Genomic DNA, 22,573 nt, shown 5'->3' with positions numbered 1-22,573 from the left:
ATATTTTGGTGGGTGGGAGAAGATCCCAATGCCAAAACAATACAATCTGGGTTTTCTTATTTATGGTTGTTTTGCAACGGCGAAGGGGGTCCCCGTCCCAGACTTGTATTGCAGAGTTATTATCTTCTTCAGGGGTCCCATGTGAAGTGGGAGAGAGAGAGAGGGAGGGGACCTTTTTGACTGGTTTTGAAGACCATAGATCTAACCCTAGCACCACCACCAACACCAACAATATTATTATTAAACTAAAGAGTAGTACCGCTAATTGGAGTTTAGAGATACAAATTTTTGCAGTTTTCCTGCCAGTATTGTGCAAAAGGACCAAACTTTAGGGGTGCTAGGCAGAGGCTCGTGACTTCTGTGGCTCTGACGTAGTTTTAGGGGCAGTGTCACGCTACCAAACAGAGAGAGAACAGGTGCCCGAATTGCAGGGCTTTCTTAGATGGACAGTGGAGACTAATTTATTCATTGAAATTCTACGTTAAAAGTTAATTATTTATTAAAATTAAATTTATTAAATATTAAAATTCATGTAATCGACCCTAGTACAATACAAACAGGATATGTGTTGTTTATTAAATACTAGAATTTGGAACCACCCCCCCCCCCCCCCCCCCCCCCCCGGTCTAGGATTGGGTCCACGCGGCCATGGATTAGGCACCTTGCCTGCCGTACCTAACACTGCTAAAACTAAACAGCTTGAATTGATTTGAGATGGATCAAATCAAATGATATGGTGATGGTGCGGGTTACTAGGGCTGTGGCGTGGGGAGTTAATGTCAGAATATTCTTGCAGCTCTTTTATTGATGATTAGCTCCTAATAAGAAATCCTAATAATTTTATTAGTAAGTTCATGAGCTGAAACCGAACAACCTACAAGAAATTATACAAATTATTGATGGAGAATTAATTGGAGATGTTAATTTAAGGCAGCATCAAATGCAACTTTCCCAAAGAAGAAGGGAAAGAAGAAATGGGATAGAAAGGAAGGGCAAGAGACTGCTTGATTAGATACAGAGGAAAATGAATGTAGCTCGATAGCAGAAAAGAATTTGATTGATGATTGATCATTGATCTTACAAGTGACAGATTCCTGCTATTATCACACCACGTTAATGAAGGAAAATTAACTCGAATGATGAATAAGCCTTCGTAGTTCCAGTTAGCAACTTACACATTTGTAAAGTTCAGTCCATGAGTTTGTACCTTTTCTCTTGGACACCAGTAACACCCATTTGTATCTCTATAATTGTGTGAAGTGGCATCTGAAAATTGCACGGCTAATTTGTCAACAGTTCAAACCCAAAAGGCCATAGTTGCTTTCCTATCTATGTAACTGGGAATTAATCAAAAAAAGCTGAATGATGGTAGAGACCACAAATGTAAATAACAAATTCACAATGATTCATCATCTATTAGGTATTTATGACTTACCTCAATATGTGGAACTTCTTTCAAAGGCCTGTCAGCAAAATAAGCATACAGTGCCCTCAATACCGCCTGCAGGAATAACACAAGCACAACAAACAGAGAATTAATTTGCATGTGCTTTTTAAAATAATCAAATTGTAATGGCGTATTGTGTAGAACCTGGTGAGATATAACCACAACAGGGGCACGCTGTCTCTCAAGCTCAATGATTACTGGCTCCAGCCTGCAATTTGGTTGGCAGTTAATTGTAATGAATATAGCTATGCACGAATTGATGGGTACGTAGTGAAATAATTGATATCAGCCGTAAAACAGGATTATGATTCAGACTTCAGATAATAGAACCTTTGGATTACATCCAGATACGATTCTCCACGAGAGGATACCGATACCTCAACTTGTCCTTTCTACGTGACCTGTAATACAATTAATTTTTTTTAGAGTAAGGACAAAATCTATACTGAATAACGTATACAAGTTTTTTGTGATTGGAAAGAATTTAAAATTTGCAAATCTAAAAATATGGCAACAGGAAAAAGAAAAAATGCTACCAGGCCAACTCCAAAGATCACTGATATGGAAAATAAGAACAATGTAAAGAGTAACGAAACTAACAATGTAGAAGTTCTCACTGCAATATAAAACTTTGTTAAATATATATCCGGTATTCAATACTTTTCAGGGCCTATCTTTACATACTTATAATATTTGAATTCCAGGACTAGATGATATACATGAATTATCTAAATATCTGATGCACTTCATGCAAAGATCTACCATCTAACCCCCCCCCCCCCCCCCCCCCCCCCCCCAAACCAAAAAAAAAAAAAACAGCATCATCCAGTATGAAGCTTAAACAAATCAACTTTAGGTGCATGCATTCACCCACAAAATTTTAGTATCTAATTAAATTTTCAAAGAGAGAACTTTATTTGTCTTATTAAGGCTTATCAACATATTTTAAATATACCCAATCACCATTAATTTAGCAAAAGACGCTCACAAAGACTCTTTATCATTAGGGGATTTAGCAAGGATCGGACGTATGCAACAAAATCTATATATGTGGAGGTTTGATCCTCAGACCCCTAAGTCACAGGACCAACCTTTTTAACCCCGCTCAAAGGTGACCTGCTAATTTTAGTATTTAATAATTTTTTTAAGATAGAACTTTGGAAACTCTACCAGTCTAATTTCTAATTCTGATTATTAGTTTTATCAAATAACAATACTGCATATAAATTTTATTATCTTCTTTCACATCATAAAAATCAGACAATGGTATCATCCAAGGCATGGCCATATTTAAATACTCATTTAAAATGACAGGTAGAATGACATAAAAGCGTTTATGGATGGTACAATTTCAGAATTAAAAGGCAATGTTGTAATTTGTATAAACTAACACAAACATATTCCAAATAATTATACGAACTACAATTTGTTGGCATCATAAAATCACAGGACACGTGGCGCTTGTTTGTTATAAAAGCTCAAAGTACCACATTTATGTGGACTGCACCATGACACTTCACTAGGGTACAACACAATCTTATTACATGTCCAGCCCCAGTGCCTAGAATACACGTTTATGTATTTCAGAATGATGAAACATGACAATGAATTACCATTTAGTATCCATCTACAGATTGATACTGAAGTATAACAGTTTAGAACAAGACAAGAAAAGGGCAACAACAAAAACTCAACTTCTAGTACCATTCTATACTTTTCTTTTTACTTTTTCTTTTTTTTGGGTAATGCAGGCAATCCGGGCTTCGACCAATTAGTCCCCTAAAGATTCATGCACACTAACCTGCACATAGACTGGGTAAAACTCCACCCAGAGAGTGGCCGTTGTAGGCCCAAGAAATAGCCTTCACTTGGTGCTTCCATGGTTTAGAACCTCGGATCAACTCAAAGTTCTTTCCACTCCATCACCAGTTGAGCTGCCCCTTGGGGCTAATACCATTCTATTATTTATCCCAACACCTTTAAATCAAGACTACATGCTAATTTCCACACTTAAGTTCTAGAGAAAGCCATCTACAGCAGTTCTTCTCTACCATATTCCATGTTCTTGGTATTACATTATCCGATCTTATCCACATCCAAATAATTAGAGAATCACATAGATTCAATTCCTTCAAAGCCATAAGAATTGCAACATACTCATACTCCTCAGGCATGTTCTTCTTTATTTCCTCATATGTCATTCCATCACATACTCCAGCATTTATCTCATCTAGGGCACGCCATTGTATCTGCAAAATTCAAAGAAGTGAGTTTCCTACTGGACTAGGTAAGAACAATCTCCTTGTATCCTTGGACATTAGAGAAAAAGATATATTTTTCCGGCTCCACACTTACCTTTGGGAATCCAACAATTGAATTTGCTGTCAGAATTGTTCTCTGCAATGTGCTAGTCCATATCTAGCCACAGGAGAAACCACACAAGGCTATCAGAACCCCCGGAATTTTAGTCATTAAATTCTTGTTTAGAAATATAAATCAGGATGGCTTTTCAAAATAATATGATTGTACCCTGGCGTGGTGATTGCAATATATCTCACTTTCAGTGAACAAAATTAAGCACTACATACAAATACCATTCCAGCCTCACAGACGTAACATACCTGATGCCATTTCAAAAGAAGCTCAAAGAAACACTACAACAACATACCAAAACTTAATCCCACTAGGTGGGGAGCTCGAAGAAACCCTAAAAGAAAATGGTAACCTTTAAAACAAATTCAATTCAACAACTGGCAATTGACATTCAAATCAAGTTCAGGGCATCTCAATTCAATATTATCTTGGGAGTTCTTGAGTGGTCTTTATGTCTTATTTATTTGAATTTAGAGTTGAGGGTACTGCTGTAATTCCAAAGATCTACTAGAGTTAAGTTATGGCAGGTCAAGCTATCATATTGGGTCCTTAGTTATTTTTATTATCTAGAAAGATTTTATAAGTCAAAGTGATGTAGCTAGAAAGATTTTATAAGTCAAAAGTGATGTAGGACACAAAAGAAGATAATAAGAATTAGTATTGTTTATTTTATCAAACACCACTTTAAGATCCCAGAGCTCTTAATTTTATTTGAGCTTTTATACTTTCCTTTGCTTGGGGTTTTATTACAGGTGGGGATGAATCCTAACTTGAAACAGGCTTCACACCCCCATCATAATGGGAAGAGACTCTGTTGCCATGATTTGTCCAGAGAATACACAAGTCTTTTTTTTTTTTTTCATATGGTAGAAGGGAGAAAACCTGGGTATTTGAATCAAATCAATCATCAGCAATCCATCATTCTTTATATCAGCCTCTTGATTGGGAAGAAAAGTTACAGAAATTACTCAGATCCATAATTTCTTGTGGTTATCATAACAATAATAATACAACACAGGTTCCCCAATAATGGCACTGTGAATAAAACATATAGAGAACAATTTTACATAATAATGGCACCATGAATAAAACAAGTGTTGCAATGCTTACAGAAGCAGCCCGTTCATTTTTCAGTCGCTTTTCCACAAAATTAGCAAGTTTCTTTGCATAAGTCTCTCCAGTATCACTGTAGACAGGTTTCAAATTAGAACAACTAGCACAGAATCATTCATATTTAACTCAAACGAGTGAATTAAGTTGAATAAAGCAACAAAAATAAATAAATCTAGCACAAGAGAACCAAATCTAGGTCCAGAAAACAATCAGTTGAGGACAGAAGATAGGTATACTGAAGAATAGAAAGCTAACATAAAATTGCTACAACCTATGAATAACAGATATACTTGATATTGATTCCTAAAAGAATTTTACTACAACGGACAAGGATGTGTGAGAAAATAAAGTAAATTATTGAAGATCTCAAATGGTTGACGATATCAAGACACAAATTTTTGTGCATACATGATATTCACTTGAAATGTCATGTCAGTCATCAGATATTGGATTTTCAGTTAATAGCTTCATGTTCAACATGAACCTTCTTTGCCTTCATGAAATTACAAGCATGTATTATGACACAGCACCACCAAATTTTTCTCCACCGCTTGACTATCATTTGCATAAAAATGTGTCCCACAAATATTGGTTGATAACAATTCAAATAAGCCCCATTGGTTCAACATGAACATCTCACTGAATATGATATACTTCTTAAATGACTGCAACAATGCTCATTGTCGGTTTAGACTCAAATCACAAACCTCTAATTGAATCATAACCAGGTTTGATCCTCTTGGCTCTCATATCACCAAAACTCCCATTTCACTACTCTGATCTGATATCTTCATAGAATATCATACAGAATGTGCTGCATCAATGTTCTAAGGGTCTAAAATAAGATGATATTTCACATCCAATTACCTATTTGATTTTTAAGATTGATAACAAAAAGGAAGTCCTAGAGAACTTCACAAAGTAGGATGCTGAAGGGTTTTAACATATCTAGAGTGCTCTAAGGCATTCAGCACATAGTTGTCCTTGTGAGAAACATCAGGCTTTGAATGGAATTCTTTTAGCATAGTCCACTACCATCTCCAGTAGCCATACTCCATGATGGTAATTATGCTAGTAACAAACAGCAGTTGCCATTTCCTTCCTTTCTGCCTATTTGCTTCTTTAACTTCATTTGCTACTTAAAATCCGTGTCCATGTATATGTAAATGTGTTTTCATGCAATCATGCCCTCTTTGTTATAGCTTTGTAACTGTCCTTTCTAAAGAGGCAAGGTTACTCCAGAACATACATGCTCAGCTACTTGATGCAACCAAGGTAACAGGGTAGAGAGAGATGATAACAATCAAGAGGATATAGGGACAGGATTTCTGCAAAATGACAGTACAAATGTGCATCACTAACCCAAAATTTCTGTTCATAAAAGTTCATTGACTCACTACATATCAAGCACTCGTTTTTAAAGTGAATGTACTCTCTAAACTGCCAGGTGGCACTCTAAGGTTGGTCCAGCCTCTGTGAGGGAAGCCACTCCAATGACTGAAAATCTCTCCCTATGACTGATCTTGAATCAAAGCCATAATACCTGAGATAAGCCTTCAGCCTAGACCATCAGGCCAGAAGACACCAAGTAGCTTCATGTAGGAACACCTTTTAGCTTCTTTGTTAAGAGTTCAAAACGTACTATATAGTGAGAGTTGTTCCCTCAACCTATAAATGTGAAGCAGCTTAAAAGGTAAGGGGTAGCATACCGAACTAACTTAGGTGAGCCAAGTCCACAGCGGGCATAAATCTGGGATGCTAAGGCTCTCTTGCTATGGGGAAGTAGCCACAAAGATAAGATCTTACCAAAATGATAGTATTCTGACCACAGATGCAAGGAATAAGCCCTCCAACGAGAATAAACCCCCTAGGTCAGAGTACAGTGAGCATCAGTCACACTCAACTATTTTTACCGAGTTGTCTCAAGGCAAATGTGCCAGTTGGACAATCTTTAGCCAAGTGCCTATGAATGGCATTATTCAAAACTAATAAACTTAAAAGAGGACATAACTAAGAGGCATTTACAGTTCCCATTTGACAACGCCACATGTCATTAACAATACATTTGGAATCAACACAAGCTATTGGCATTCTGAATGTAGGACTCCCTGCAAAAACACATCCCATTCTTCTAATAGGTTGAAAACTAAATAGATCTGAGAAAAAGCAGTTAGAAACGTAGCATTGACCTATTAGCAGAGGCATAATTGGCAATCTTATGAACAGGCATCAAGCTACTGAATCTTGAGGACCACAAATTCACAAGATATATATATATATATATATATAGAGAGAGAGAGAGAGAGAGAGATCCTTCTATCATCTTTGGTTCCTTGAGCTGCATGTCAAGCTCTGGCATGTGGGAACTGGGGAGCACGTAGGATTCTAACAGCCCGCTAGAATTGCATATAAGACCTTCACCTATCTATGCCTTACCTATAAGTACAGGCCTCTATATTCCCATTACACACTGTTGCACTATTCCAAAGGGGAACCACTGAAATATGTTTCTTTATCCAGAGCCTACCCCAGCAATTGCCCAACTAAATCTCCAGGTTCCACTCTTATCTGATGAATTTAACACTCCTTAAGCGTATCATTCACCAAATTGTCAAATCAATAACCATCAGTTCTATACTGCCCAAGAAAAAACATAAAACTTTTAGAAGCAATCTTTCAGTGATCTGATTTTGATCAGGCACTTTCAAAACTTTCCAAAGATCACTTTGACCAAATGAACAACAAACCTCAAACTAGAGTCACCCCCAATTCTGCCTCTAACATTATCTCGACTTTCTCCATGCCTTGTAAGTAAAATTGGACGGGGTGTGAGATGTGTATTCACCTGCAAAAAAATTATGACAATTCATGTACCATGTCAAATATTCATATTAACAGCAGATCTGTTGTTAAAAAACCAGGGAAAAAAAGGTATCTTCATCACTTGAGTAGGCATCTTAATGCAGTGACAGGTAGTATCTACTAACACCTCAACTTAACTAGGCCTTGAGTATGATGTATAAGAAACCTTAAAATTTATGCCACTCTAATACTCTGTAAGCATATCAAGTATTATTGCAATTAGATGCCTCATTCAAAGGATGAGTTTGTTTATACTTATGACAAGAGCACCTTAACCATAAGCTAAATTAAAATGCATTTCCCCATAATTTAATTCAACAACCAAATAACTTGAGACACATACAAGTAAATATTCCAATAGCATAGGTGGAGGGGGACATTATTTGTCTTGGTGTGTGGTGTTTGAGGGGGGGGGGGGGAGAATAGTTAATATATAAATAAAGGGAAGTTGGCCAGATTTGGGTCTTATTCATACATAGTTTCACAATTATTTTTTCCTTGGTATCAAATATGGGATGGCCACCCTTGCAAAAACTATAAATAAATTCTATAAACTAGCTGAGAGTCCATACCACATAGGAAAAGTTTGAAAGATTGGGGAGGCCCCGCCCCTTTTACAATCCACCTATGTTCAATAGACATAACAAGTAAGTTTGAGTAGTAACATGTTTGTCTAGAAATGATTGCTCATGAGGAGAGGATTTCTTATTCAGGTCAAGGATTGAAACATATTTGGCAGTAGGATGAGGATTGCTTCTGTAGTACCACAATAACCCAAGGCCAATGGTTTGACATGACACCCCCACAATACACACTAGGAAGCAAGGGCACTTCATATTGAGCGTCATACACTGTCCAACATGTGTACGTCACGTACACTTGCCAGAGACACAAAGATAAGTTTCATACACCCCAAACTGCATGTCCTAAGATTTTTAGTATTATTTTTATTTTTGAACATATTTAGAACTTACATGCCTATGGATTGGACTTGCAACATCCCTGAGGCCATGGCAAGATTTTTAATAAGTTTTTAGAACATTTTTCACAGTAAAAATTTTTTGAGGAATAAGAAAAAGAAACATAAATGTTGAGTCTATTAACAACTCAGAAAAAATATTTTCTTTTGCATTTTGAACTATTATGTCATCATTATTACGGATTTTGTTGTATTTATGCTAGATTAGTGGTGTTATTTCAATACTTTTATATCTTGAGATTATAGATATCTTCATATTGGATTAGTGATAATTCTTTCATTTTTTTAGTGCCTTTTGGTTATTATGTTCATTAACATTACTAAAATAATCATATAAGATATTGTCATTTTCCTGTATGCCTGCATCCATATCCTTCTTTTTTTCAAATTGTCATATCTAATGTCAGTAGTCATGCTGTATCCATGTTCTCCATGCCAACACTTCCTATACAAGTCAATCAAACTTTGTAAGCTCGTGATATTAGGAGGCCGCCTTTCTATATGTGCTTAACCATCACTGCCAACTGGGAAAAAAGAAAGAAAGAAATAGGTGGGGAGAGAGAGAAAGAGAAAGAGAGAGAGAGAGAGAGAGAAAGTCCTGCTTTCATTATCATTCCATTAAGCTAAATGGGGGCATGGTTTCGAGGTTTATGAAATCTCTTATTGCAAATTAGCTGACATAGGAAGCCTTGGTTAATCAATGAAATGAAATTGCAAAGAAATAATCAAGAAAAAAGGCAATAGGAAAACCAAAAAAAAAAGCTTAACACATTCAAGGCAAATATCAGGTTTTAAAATAAGGGGCAACATACCAAGAAGAAAACAATCCTTCCAGGAAGATAGCCACTAATATTGTTTACCTGGAAAAAAGTGTTCTAGAAAGATCAGGCCTCATCATATACATCTCTAAATGGTATCCCACTTGAAAGTGGAGCAAAGCTTACAAAACCATACAGCGAGAATTTTCAGTAAAGACCAAAAATACATAGAAGGTAAAGTATTTCATACATTAGAGAGAAACTAAGAAGCTTATTTACAAAAATTATCATTCCAATTCAGAAAGCATCAGAGCTTAGTGTTTTGTTTCCTATCATTAAGGATTTAGGGTTTTTGTAGGGAATAGGAAAGGATTGCTTAAGAGTTTAGGCTCAGGGGTCTAGTTGGTGCCTAATGTTTGTGGCTTTGTTTAAATTCTGGTTTGATATTTTTTGCTTAAAGGTTTAGGGATTATAGTTTATTGATCAGAGTTTCTTTTAGTTAAGTAATATGCAGGTGCAGGCAACAACGGCAATATCCAACACATATTTCCCTTACCACCAACAAGTACAGAAACATCAAGTGGAAAGCTTTCTAGTGCCCATGCAGTTGCCTCATCAAGCCACATATAACCAGACACAAACACACATAAAGTAATGTTCTCCTCTACTTGACTATAATAAGTATACATCACAAAAAATGTAGGATCACAAAAAGAACATATAATATTTTCAAATATGCAAGTTGGAAGCAACTAAACCTCAATAGAAACTGGAAACAACATACAGCAAATTACATGGTGAAGATATGTGAACAAACCAAAGGTCCATTACATTTTAAACCACTCAATTTAATTTCAGACTACAGGATGAAATATAGGGATTAGAGAATTCCCTTGAACAGAGAAAAAAAAAAAAAAAACATTGTTCATAAAATATGATGTAGCAAGAGAACATTACTTTGGCAATGAGGGAATGCACAGAGTATCAACTGAGACATCCCCGTCTATCTAAAGACCAAGGGACTCATATGTTGACATGATAAAGGTCAAGACTACTCTCAGACACAAAGCCTGCATTTGATCCCAAACTGACAGGCAACATCCGCCACCTTTCTGCATAGGTGAAGCTGACAAAACTAAGGCAGATTGCTTAACTAGGAGCAAATAATCATGTCTTGAATTAGAGAGCCAGCCCATCCCAAGAAGGAGCTACATAGCTCAATGATGAGATAAGGAGCATTGGGAGCATAAGATATGTTTTTCATGTCCTCAAGGAGGGGAGATCCTTCTTTTGAGACTCTTAACTACCACAGTAGGGATTTGCTCAAGTTAAAATATGGGTTCACAATCACAATACAGACAAGAAAGTTGATTCAGTGATCCCTTTGCAGAGTGGCTCAAAAATTAGCTTCCTATTCTGTCATGATTTATTTGTCTTAGTGCATCATTGTTATCAAAGAGAATTATATTTCGTCATGGAAGTCCAGTTAGTCTAGAGATCAAGAATAGGCATTGGAATTGGTTAAAATCAAATTATCACTTCACATACTTGTAATAATTCATAAAATTTTCATATTTCATTCATCTATTATCTCAATAAGCACTTAATCTCCCCCCTCCTCCCCGCCAATGCGCGCGCACAGGGGAACCTAAAGTGTTGGCACTCCATTGGCTTGAAACTCAGCATTCACTAACATTAATTGATATAACAGTTTTTTTGCCTCATCCATGACTCAGTATATCAAAATTAGATCGAGTGAAACTCTATGGTCCCCAAGGATATAAATACAGAACTCCTCATGCCTTCATGCACACTTTCTGAAGGCTCAAACCAAAGGCAAGACCATACCACTCTCTTGAGCCTAATTGCCATCCCTGTTGCTTTTATCTCTGTTAGTCTCATTCTTCATCAACAAGATTCCCCCATCTCCAACTCATTGTCCAAAATGTCCATATCCCCAGTTTGATTCAAACAATCAAACTGCTGCTCTAGAAACATAAATCAATCTTACTCGTAATTATAAGCCACAAGTTGAACTTGATAGGTTTCCAGACTATCCAAAAGTGAAATGCTTACTATAAGACCTTTGCACTCTAAGTTTCACCTCTATCTTAAACTAAAAGAAGTAAATCAACCAACACACAAGCTTCCCCCAGTATCTTCTATGATATTTTCCACTATGATATTTTCCAATCAAGTCCTAATCATGCATTTTTTGCCACAAGAATTTAAGCTAGAACAATTTAGAATAAATAATTTTGAGACATAGGCTAGCACAATTTAGAATAAATAATTGTAGACAAACTTAATGGGGGGGAGAGAGAGAGAGAGATCAAATGTTGGCAGAAGTTCTTGTAATAAAAAAATTCTTTAATGAGTGAATCATAAATGTATTAATCTTCCTGATACAACCCTTATATTCAACAATTACTCATTTAATGTCCACAAAATGAGCAGAGGATACTCCTCCTTATCATTATAAAAGAAAGAGCAATCAGATGACTTAACTTAAGAAGTATGTCATTTTTTACCATGACATGGTCAGATCCATAACCAGCTCAAATTTGTGGACAAGTATCCAATTAATGGCAATAGTTTACAAGTAACATGATATTTTATAGAAACAGAAGACTGCTTTTAACATCCTCCAATTCCAAGACAACTAGATTAATCATTCAGATCTACGCAGATAAGAAAATAAAATTAACACAGGAAACAATAATTAACAAAAAATAAGCTCAGCCTACTTGTATTTGTCCACCTTGGCCACTGACCATATCAATCATTTTAATGTATGACCCTTCTTCAACTGGCTCATAAACCTGTAACATGCATAAAATTTATTATCTTGAAATAATAAATATTTGTCAATGCTTAAAATTCCAGAAGAATAACTATCAGAAGCATAAGTTCAGACAACTACTTTCTCATAATTTTCTAGTCGCTTTTTGAAGTCTCGATATCCAGCTTCAAAGTCTGGCCTGAAGGGAAACATTATTTACTAAGAAAAGAAATGCAAACTGAGAAAGAACTTCCTCATAAGTGCAAACAGCCATACTCTTCGGCATAATCAGGGCTTTGCTGGATTTTAAGACGTATATTTCTTTCAATGATGCGTTCATCATTGCATATCGTCTCCAAAAAGATAATCTGCAAGGACAAGCACATGCCATGTATCAGGCATTATTTAGGGATTAAAGGCTACATCAACATGTCAATAGAGTAAAAATCCAAATAATACTAATTTAGCAACAAACAACTATATTCAGGTTGTTAACAAATTATAATTTTTGCTGTGCAAATAGTTAATTCATGCCAATTTTACAAGATAAGATATTTCATATAGGAAGACTTGAGAGGTGAGGTCATTCAGGTTGTCTGTGCAGCAGATGTGATGGTCTGGACATACCCAAAAATTTCATCCTTTGAGAATTCTTAGGTATGCTGAAAACTAAATGAGCATGTACCTTGCATTTTCCTTCAGCCATTTTCATAAGCATATTTCTCCGTTTGCTGGTGCTGTTTGTGGCATCAAATATCCCCACCTGCAGTTAATTATAACAACCAATTAGAAGAGAGAAAGGTATAACTAAGGTGCAATGTCTATAAAATACAATAACTTACCTGGCCGCCTTCCTGCATCCAAGCTATCATATCATCCATTGCCAGAGCTGCTACCTAGTACCACGCGATGTATTAAAACTATGTGCAAAGAAAAAAGTTAATACAGTGTACAAGTCAAATGTAATATAACCATCCAAGCTAAAAGAAAAAGAAAAAAGAGTAGCAGTTACGGCACTGGCCATATGTCAATTTGCTGTCTAGTAGTGGGATAAAATAAGCAATTTGAGGTTTTCTATAAATGATTAAAGCATAAAAAATAAAGCAAAGTGAAGGAATTGCAGGAAATGAATCACATACTTCCATATGTGACCAAGTCACAATAAAAAGATTATTAACCCCCAAAAGAATTTTTGCGGACTCAGGAAGTACATTTCTTATTTGACAACTTAAATAAGTATAATTAGCAAAAATTCACCTCATTGCGCGCCTCCATACCTTCTGGATTGTCACCTCGGAAAAAATCAGCAGACTGCAAACAAAAATCTATGATCTCTCAAGACTAATAAGGATAAAAATAAAAGCCACATAACATACTTCTAAACAAAACCAGCTTCAACATGCAATCACCGTGTGGAGTTCAATGTCAGGCAAAGACATGGATATCATACACAGCCTGCTTACAAAGAGATACCAATGAAAAGTTATTGGTGGTTATCTGCTGAGTGCCCATAAGAAACCTTCTGCTTCAGTTTTTCACGCAAAAATGTATGGTCATGTCGATAAAATAAAAGGCATCATCACATGCCAAATTTCTTATATTTTCACTTTTCTTGTTTGGTAATGTCACGGGAGAGAGAGAGAGAGAGAGAGAGAGAGAGAGAGAATGTGAGAGAGAGAGAGATTAGAGTAGAAGAAATTCATAATTCAATTTCACGATGATTCTCCCAAGAGGGCCTTGGAGAGAATATACACCCAACAGTGGGAGGGTAGACCTGCTACAGCAGATCCTATTCCCTCATTCTGTTGCAACCAACATTTTTGTCCTTTTCCAGCCATTACACGTGGGCCCTATAGGCTAACTAATTCTTTAACAGAAAATGACAGCAAGAGAAACTAACAAATTACAACAGTAAGGAAATAACAAAAAGTTATAGCCATGAAGAGATTAAAAATTGGTAAGCTGGGTTCTTCTCGTGACAATTCTCCCCCCCTTAACAGATTTCTTATCCTCAAAAAATCATGAGGAGGCTGGCAACTCTCGGAAACTGTTTGAGTAAATCAGGCAAGTATTCCTAGGAGTTGTTCTCTGTTGATCCTTCCTTCCATTTTACTAACACTTGAATGAGTGGGGCTCCTTGACTGTAAAATACCCTCTGTCTAGTATAGCCTCCAGCTCTTCCACCCTATTCCCTTCCTCAGGAAGAGAAGGCAATGTTGGATTCATTGGTTCATTACCCACTGCCCTCTTCAAGAGAGAGATGTGAAAAACTGGGTGAATTTGGAACTCTTCAGGAAGTTGCAACCGGTAGGCCACCTTTCCCACCTTAGCCAATATAGTAAAGGGCCCATAATATCGGGGGCTAAGCTTAGATACCTGCCCTCGTGTGATTGATTTAAGATGGGAGTGTTTCAGCCTCAGATATACCTTCTCTCCCACTGTAAACTCTCGATCAGTCCTTCTCCGATCCACTACTTACTTCATTCGATTCTGAGCAAATGCCAACTCCTATTTCAGCTGTCGAGGCATTACCTGGAAAGAGGTAGGTTTGTGATCAAGACCGATCATGAAAGTTTGAAGTTTCTACCGCAACATTACTGCCTTCTTCATGACACCTCGACAATGCATCCGCTGCCCTATTTTCCTTGCCCTTCTTATATTGGATTGAGTAATCCAAACCCATTAACTTGGCCATTCCCTTCTTCTACAATTGGGTTTGAAATTTTGTTGCAATAGAAACTTCAAACTTTCGTGATCGGTCTTGATCACAAACCTACCTCTTTCCAGGTAATGCCTCCATCTGTCCACTACCATTAATACTACCACTATGAATTCTTTCTCATATATGCTGAGCCCTTGATGTTTAGGGCTCAAGACCTAGCTTAGGAATGCCAACAGTCTTCCCTCCTGTACCAATACTGCTCCAATACCAGTCCCACTTGCATTTGTTTCTAGCACAAAGGATTTAGTGAAATCTGGTAGTCCCAATACCGGTACCTTACTCATGGCTTCTTTCAACCTCTCAAAAGCCTCTTTTGTTATAGTACCCCAGCTGATCCCCCCTTTCTTCAGCAACTCGGTTAGAGGTTTGCTAATGGTTCCATAGTTTTGTACAAACTGGTGGTAGTATCCAGTTAATCCTAGAAATCCCCTTAGGGTCCTCACAGAGGTCGGCCTTGGCCAAGTTATCATAGCTTCTACCTTCTTTGGGTCGGTGCTAACTCTTTCCTTTGATATAATGTGCCCCAAATACTCCACTTGTCCTTGACCAAATGCACACTTAGATTTCTTAATAAAGAGCTGGTTAGATCTGAGGATATCAAGGGTGGTTCTAAGATGAATCAAGTGTTAGTAAAAGGTAGGGCTATAGATAAGTATGTCATCAAAGAATACAAGTATAAATTTTCGAATATGGGGTTCAAAAATTCTGTTCATGAGGGATTGGAAAGTAGCTGGGGTATTGGTGAGCCCAAATGACATCACTAAGAATTCAAAGTGCCTATGGTGTGTCCTAAAAGCTGTTTTATAGATATCTTTGGGTTTTGTCCTAATTTGGTGATAACCCGAACGCAAATCCAGCTTAGAGAAGTATTGAGCATGATGAAGTTCATCCAAAAGGTCCTCCACCAAGGGTATAGAAAACTTACCCTAGAGCACAAGTCAAGTGGTTGGGCCATGATAAGTTGAGATTCGGACCAATAAGTCATGGGTTCGATTCTTTGCCCTGCACAATGAGACAAAGCCTCCACTTGCGATTTACCTCATATGTCGAAATCGAGGGCACGAGTAGCGGGGGACCGCGCAAGGACGATAATCCAAAGGGTATAGGAAACTTATCCTTCATGGTCATGACATTAAGTTAGCGATAGTCCACACAAAATCGCCATGATCCATCTTTTTTTTTTAACTAATAGGACTGGAGAAGCAAAAGGACTTTGGCTAGATCGAATGATGGATTGTTGAAGCATGTCCCTAACCATCTTCTCAATCTCATTCTTTTGATCTGGGGGGTAACGATAGGATATACTATTAACAAGTTCCATATTGGGTTTTAAATGGATTGAATGATCAAACAATCTGGTTGGGGGCAGGGATTTAGATTCAATAAAAAGATCCTCATATTCTACCAGCAGTTTATTAATAATCTCTAAGTAGTGTACCTAGCCTGGACTTCCCTAGGGTGTGCTGACAGTAAGGCCTATCTCACCCTGCATCATCTGATCTTCCGATTCTTCCTCTATGGCCACCATTGAGAAAAATTGTACCAACTGATTCCACCTTCCCTTGAAAACCCTCTGTAGCCTTTTTCCAGAGATCATCTTACAAGTTCCAGTCTCCTTATCCCTAGATAATGTCATCCTCCTCCCTTCCTTCTCAAATGATACCTCCATCTTGTTAAAATCAAAGCTAATGAGGCTTACTCCCTTCATCCAATCCACTCCAAGAACCACATCACAACCCCCCAACTGTAGCAATCTCAAATCTGCCTCAAACTTCTCTCCCTGCATCTCCTAGCAAAAAGTTGTTGCAGGATGATCTGCTCAACACCTTTTGGCCATTGGCCACTCACACTCAAGGGAGGTGTTCCTGAGAATGAACACTTCATCCGTCTGGCCGTGCTTTCATCAAGAAAGTTGTGGGTACTCCTACTGTTGATTAGGATCATGAGATTGCCTCCCTTGACTTGTCCCTCCACCTTAAAGATTTTGCTGTTAGCTACTCCCTTCAAGGCGTGAATGGAAATCTCGTCATTATCTTCTTCCTCAGTAACCTCATAATCCACTTCCTCTATCTGTTCTACTTCCTTCTCTTCATTCCCTTCTAGTAGGAGAATCTGTCTTTTGCACTGATGCCCGATGTGGTATTTATCCCCACAGTGGAAATAGAGGCCAGCTAACCTCCTTTATTCCCTCAATTGATCTCCAAATGGTACTGGACTTGAGCCCATTCCACTCCTACTCCCACTGTTAACCTTCACTGATTCTCTGTCATATCCCTTTCCCCCCATGTTAGAGGCTCCAGCCACCATTACCCATGTTTGTTGCCTCTGTTTTTTTAATAAAGCCTCCACCACCAGTTCCTGTAGACGAGCACACTCTGCTACTTGTTCCACAGTTTGAGGCCTCAACACCTTAACCATCGGCGTAAGTTCCTCATTGAGTCCACTTAAATAGCTAGACACGAAATAGGTTTCTGATAGATGGGGATTGTGCTGGATCGTGAGAGACCTTAGCTCTTCAAAACGTATCTGATAGGATTCTACACTCTCAATCTGTTTGAGTTTGTTGAACTCTTCTATGATATCCACCATGCTCTTTTCTCCAAATTTTTCACACAATTTCTCCGAGAACTCCACCCAAGTACAATTCCTCCTCGATTATGCACCCTTGATACCAAGCATCAACCACCTCATTGAAGTAGGCGGATGCCAATGACACCCTCTGCCCTTAAGGGATGTTATACCACTCAAACATCCTTTCACATTTTCTTAGCCACCAGCGGGGGTTCACTCCTTCGAATGTGGGAATTTCCATCCGAGGCATGGGAAATCCCAGGTAGCGGGGATTTACTGGAACATTCCTTCCCCAGTTCAGTAACCCTTGCAACTCTTCCTCTGGGTCAACCTCAACCTCCAAGGTACCCGGTTCTCTATCCCTCCTATTCCCTTGTAGAATTGGCACCGTTCTCTCTCTAGGAGGAAATAACGGAGATAAACTTACCATGTTCTAGTGCCCAAACATTACCATAAACTGCTGCATTTGGGCTGTCAGGTCCTCTCTCACCCGCATTATAGAGCCTTCTAATCATCGCTCCAGCCCTTCCATGGAACTATCTACCTTACAATCCATCGCTACAATCGCTTCATGACTCTGGTTGGCTCCTAACTCTAGCTACTATGTTCAATTTTGTGTGTTGGCCATAATCGAGCTGAACTGATGCAGTTGCGACTCTAAGGCCTTCATGCGAGTTCCCTCTGCCATCGTCTTTATCTTAGTGCTCAGCCGACGATGATGGCTCTGATACCAAGGCGTCATGGTCTGTCTGTGATAGGGTCGTCCTCCTGATTCTGATGTGAATTAGGAAGAATTCAAGAACAGAACAAGAGCAGAGAAGGATAGAAAGAGAAGAAAGAAACGAGAGAGAGAGATTAGAGTAGAAGAAATTCATAATTCAATTTCATGATGATTCTCCCAAGAGGGCCTTGGAGAGAATATACACCCAATAGTGGGAGGGTAGGCCCGCTACAGTAGATCCTATTCCCTCATTCTATTGCAACCAACCTTTTTGTCCTTTTCCAACCATTACACGTGGGCCCTATAGGCTAACTAATTCTTTAACAGAAAATGACAGCAAGAGAAACTAACAAATTACAGCAGTAAGGAAATAACAAAAAGTTACAGCCATGAAGAAATTAAAAATTGGTAAGCTGGGTTCTTCTCGCAACAGGTACTTATGCAAAGACCAACGTTGCAATTGTCTTAACTTGGTTTAACAACTTCCAGATGCTCTGGAACCCCAACCTCAACAAAGAAATCGAAAATTTCAAGTAGCACCCTCGCAAGGTTCTAGCATACCACCACCACAAAGCCCCAACTTGAATCAGATAGAAGCAATTTGTAAAACATCCTAGGAGGAAATTGATTGCTTAAGATCAAAGGAAAAAAGGCAGATAAATAAAGTGATTGCAGTATTTTGTGAAAAGTTCAAGAGTCCAATCAATTAGAGAGAGAGAAATTACTATCTTTATTCAGTCTGTTTGGAGATATTAAACTACTAAATAGGTAGATTCCAAAACCTGTAATACTTACTGAATTTCCTCGTACATAATAAAACACAGACAACTATATGTACCTGATTAGTTCCATGCTTGAGCCGCCGATACTGTTATAACAAACAGAATAGTTAATCCACTTGTTGCCTTGATAAGACCTCCAGAGTGTTAAGAGAAATCAAGAATGAACTTATATCACCTTTCCAACATTGAAGTGTTTTGTGTCATGACCCAGCCAGCGAAGATATCTTGTAAGCTTAGCAGCAGTGAAAGTCTTTCCTCGTGCTGGCAAGCCAACCTAGCATATAAAAACCAAATGAAATGGTTATAACCCTATCCCAATGGATGTCACAGCTGCTTCAAAAAATCTGATATGCAAACACAAAACAGCCTTCAATTAAAATAAGTGAAGAGAAAACAGCCATTGAACTAATCAGCATTTAGACCAAACAAGTGCATACTAGGACAATAGCCAGATGTCTGTCCTCCTTTGGTCCAAGCATTTGATCAGCTACAGCAGCAGCTGCTACAGCTCCAGCAGCAGCTGGCATTGCATTCTAATAATCAAAAGGGAAAAAAATGTAAAAACAATCAAAACTCAGATAATAATAGTAATCAAGTGACTAGCATGTCCTTAAGGAAAGAAATATGAATATACAAACCTTAGTTTCAGAATCCAGTTTCAGATCAATACTGAAAGTAGCTGCACTACCCGACTTAACTAGCCTGGGAGATCCAACGCCCCTATCCACGAAGAGACCCCTGTGACCATCTTGCTTTTGCAAAGGTGAATACGGTCCTGCTGCCTTTGATTCAACCATGTCAAAGCCTGAATAAACTGTAGAAGAATCTGAAACCATGGCCTCCATCTCCTATATACAATTAGCATATTTTAATTCAGATCTAGCACAAAAGGATGCCAAAGGTAAGACTGAGATCGCATGCCAGAATCATAACAATGATAACAATAGCACAGGTAAGCAAACTAATTCATGACAGGACATAAAGCCCCAATTTTAGCAACATTAAATGATTAAATTTAACACCATCACACACCCACCCCCACCCCCCCGATAAAAAGAAAAAAGTAATAGCCACTTAAAATGGGGCCTTTACAAAAGCCAATGGAGGTAACTTAGTAAAAAGAATAGGGAAAAAGATAATAGGGCCATGCAGCAGGTGCAAATGCAGGACACTTTATCAAAATATCATCGATAAGTGGAAGACTTAATAAATATAAATAAGAAAAAAGTTATCCTCTCATACTGATCTAGCTCACAAGTTCTCAACTGGTACATATGATATTAGCCACAATGATAAACCTTTACGGTCGCAGGTCGATCAGAAGAAACACCACCATCCTTGGATTGTGAAGCAATGCTTGAGCCCTCAAAATTGGAAAATACCCCAGTACGAGTCAACAACCTCGGAGTTTCTGTCATGTTAGCAGCATAAACCAAACCTGAGTTTGCAGACGTTGAGGGTGCTGGGACAACATAATGTTCAAGATCAAGCTCCAAACTCACCGAAGAGCCATTCTACACAGCAAAGAAAGAATTTTCAATAAGCCAAAAATTGGTCAAAATACCTGAAATTTCTCCAGCAGAGACAGGAACCAATTTGCTGATACATGCCAATTTTGTTTTGTTAAATGATAATCCCTACACCCTAAAAAATTGGTGCTATGTCCTCTCTACTACTTCTCCAATAACCTGCAGTTTGATTAAGAAGCTTGAGAACCAGATAGAATTGTTTATGATAAAATTCTTTCTACAACAAGTACTTGTCTAGGCAGAGCCCTATTTTGTATCATAGTCTTGCTTTCTCATGGCTAGAGAAAATATATATATTACTGTTTCAAACCTAAGTCCAGGAGCTGTCTATTTCACACTGAAAATCCTTGGTATACATAAAAGAATCAACCAAATGTTTTACAGAGCATAACGTTTACGAAATTGATCTTAGAAGAACCTGGACCCTGAACGCAAACCATAAGATTCACAATGTTTTAGGTGGTAAAATTTGTTGCCATTCATGACAGATATAGCAACTCTGGAGGGATCAAGATTAATACGAAAGAAAGAACAATTGCATCTGTTGTCCTTATGCCTGCCCAACCTCAGCTGGCGAGCCAGTATAAACATGTACATGTACATGTATCCATGCAAATGTAAACACAAAAAAATAACAAAAACAGAAGATACTTACAGAAGTGATAGATAGTAAAGACCACGGGCTACAAAAGGTGATCATTTTGCAGAAAAAATAACTGTGTCCTAAAACAATATCAATGAATTTAAATAGCAATTTAAAGATGAAAAGTGGCACCATCTCTAAGACTTCCGTACCTCAGCGCCTGCCTGAGGTCCTGAATTTATGCTAACATCAGGAATCCCCCGCACAGTGGAAGGCTGGAGGTTCTCCAGATATGCCCTCCAACTAGCCGCAAGATCAAATGGCGAAACCCTATCGGCCTTTATAAAAACCTGATACTCAATGAACTCTTCCCCATTCAGCCTAAATAAAGCCGACCTTGCATCGCCTTGCAAGGCCCCCCCAGTGAGCTGCCGATTGGGACCCTCCTCAACTATGCACGGCGAATTGTTGTCCTTCGGCTTCAGAAGGAATTTGAAATCCAACGTCTCTAAATTCAACAGAAATCAATAGATTCAATGCACTCCACAGTTACGCTAATCATAAACCCTAGTTTAAACACCAAATTACCGTGATTAGGTGGGACGACAAAGCTCAACTCCCACATTGAGGCCGATTCTCGCTCCATTGAAAGCTAATTCAATGAATCTCAATCAGAACAATTGCATGGAAAGCACAGTTACTGAATTGGAAGGGAAAAAGGAGGCGTAGAAAGTTGAGTCAACTTACGGCCTTGGAAGAGTCCCAGGAGCCGACGAGAGGGACGGAGCCGTAGACATGAGGCGTGAGTTCGGCTTTGAGCTTGTAATTGTTCTCCATTTCGAGAGAGACGTAAAGTTGGCCGCCAGCTTGGTCCAGATTCTCTTCTCTCTCGTCGATGCCATGAGAGCTACTGTCTGCGTTTCTCGATGCACCAGTCCCCATTCCCTCCCTCTCTCTCTCTCTCTCTCTCTCTCTCTCTCTCTCTCTCTCTCTACAGAAGCTCTCTGAATTTCTTCCACAGTTTCAACAACTGGACAGTGAAGTGACCGACGATACGAGGAGTTGTGAATAGGCAAGAGCAAGGATTTGAGTGATGGAGATTGAAGCAAGGGGAAAACGAAAAGGACTGGACTGCCAGTTGTCTTTCTCGTTTGCGTTTAGGCACGGATGGGTTATGGCGATGTTGGTGTTTGGTGGGGCGATGTGAGATGAGAGGGTGGGTCGGTTTTGGATGATGCCGGGGCCAGATGGCATCGAGCGGCCGCCGAGGCGGTTTACGCGTTTCGGCTGGAAGAAGTGACATCCGCTCCCTGCTGATTTAGCGTTGAATCTCATCCTGAAGGGGTTCTCG

General features: G+C 38.5%; 1 protein-coding gene across 1 annotated transcript; it reads right to left on the bottom strand.

Annotated features, from left to right (window-relative positions):
* Positions 1-1,044: 1,044 nt before the first annotated feature.
* On the bottom strand, positions 1,045-22,573 carry LOC127800962 (6-phosphofructo-2-kinase/fructose-2,6-bisphosphatase-like). The gene is given in 24 exon segments (XM_052336081.1): positions 1,045-1,266; positions 1,436-1,501; positions 1,592-1,655; positions 1,778-1,809; positions 1,812-1,848; positions 3,605-3,696; positions 3,803-3,865; positions 4,931-5,006; positions 7,681-7,778; positions 9,587-9,634; positions 12,280-12,354; positions 12,456-12,513; positions 12,591-12,682; positions 13,000-13,077; positions 13,157-13,210; positions 13,572-13,625; positions 19,167-19,196; positions 19,286-19,384; positions 19,548-19,643; positions 19,749-19,958; positions 20,409-20,624; positions 21,435-21,730; positions 21,811-21,874; positions 21,970-22,573. Coding segments are annotated over 24 exon segments (2,271 nt in total). The 5' UTR covers positions 22,165-22,573; the 3' UTR covers positions 1,045-1,188.

The sequence above is a fragment of the Diospyros lotus genome, chromosome 1, assembly GCF_014633365.1.
Source record: "Diospyros lotus cultivar Yz01 chromosome 1, ASM1463336v1, whole genome shotgun sequence".
Classification (NCBI taxonomy): domain Eukaryota; kingdom Viridiplantae; phylum Streptophyta; class Magnoliopsida; order Ericales; family Ebenaceae; genus Diospyros; species Diospyros lotus.
This window is presented reverse-complemented; position numbering and strand designations above follow the sequence as displayed.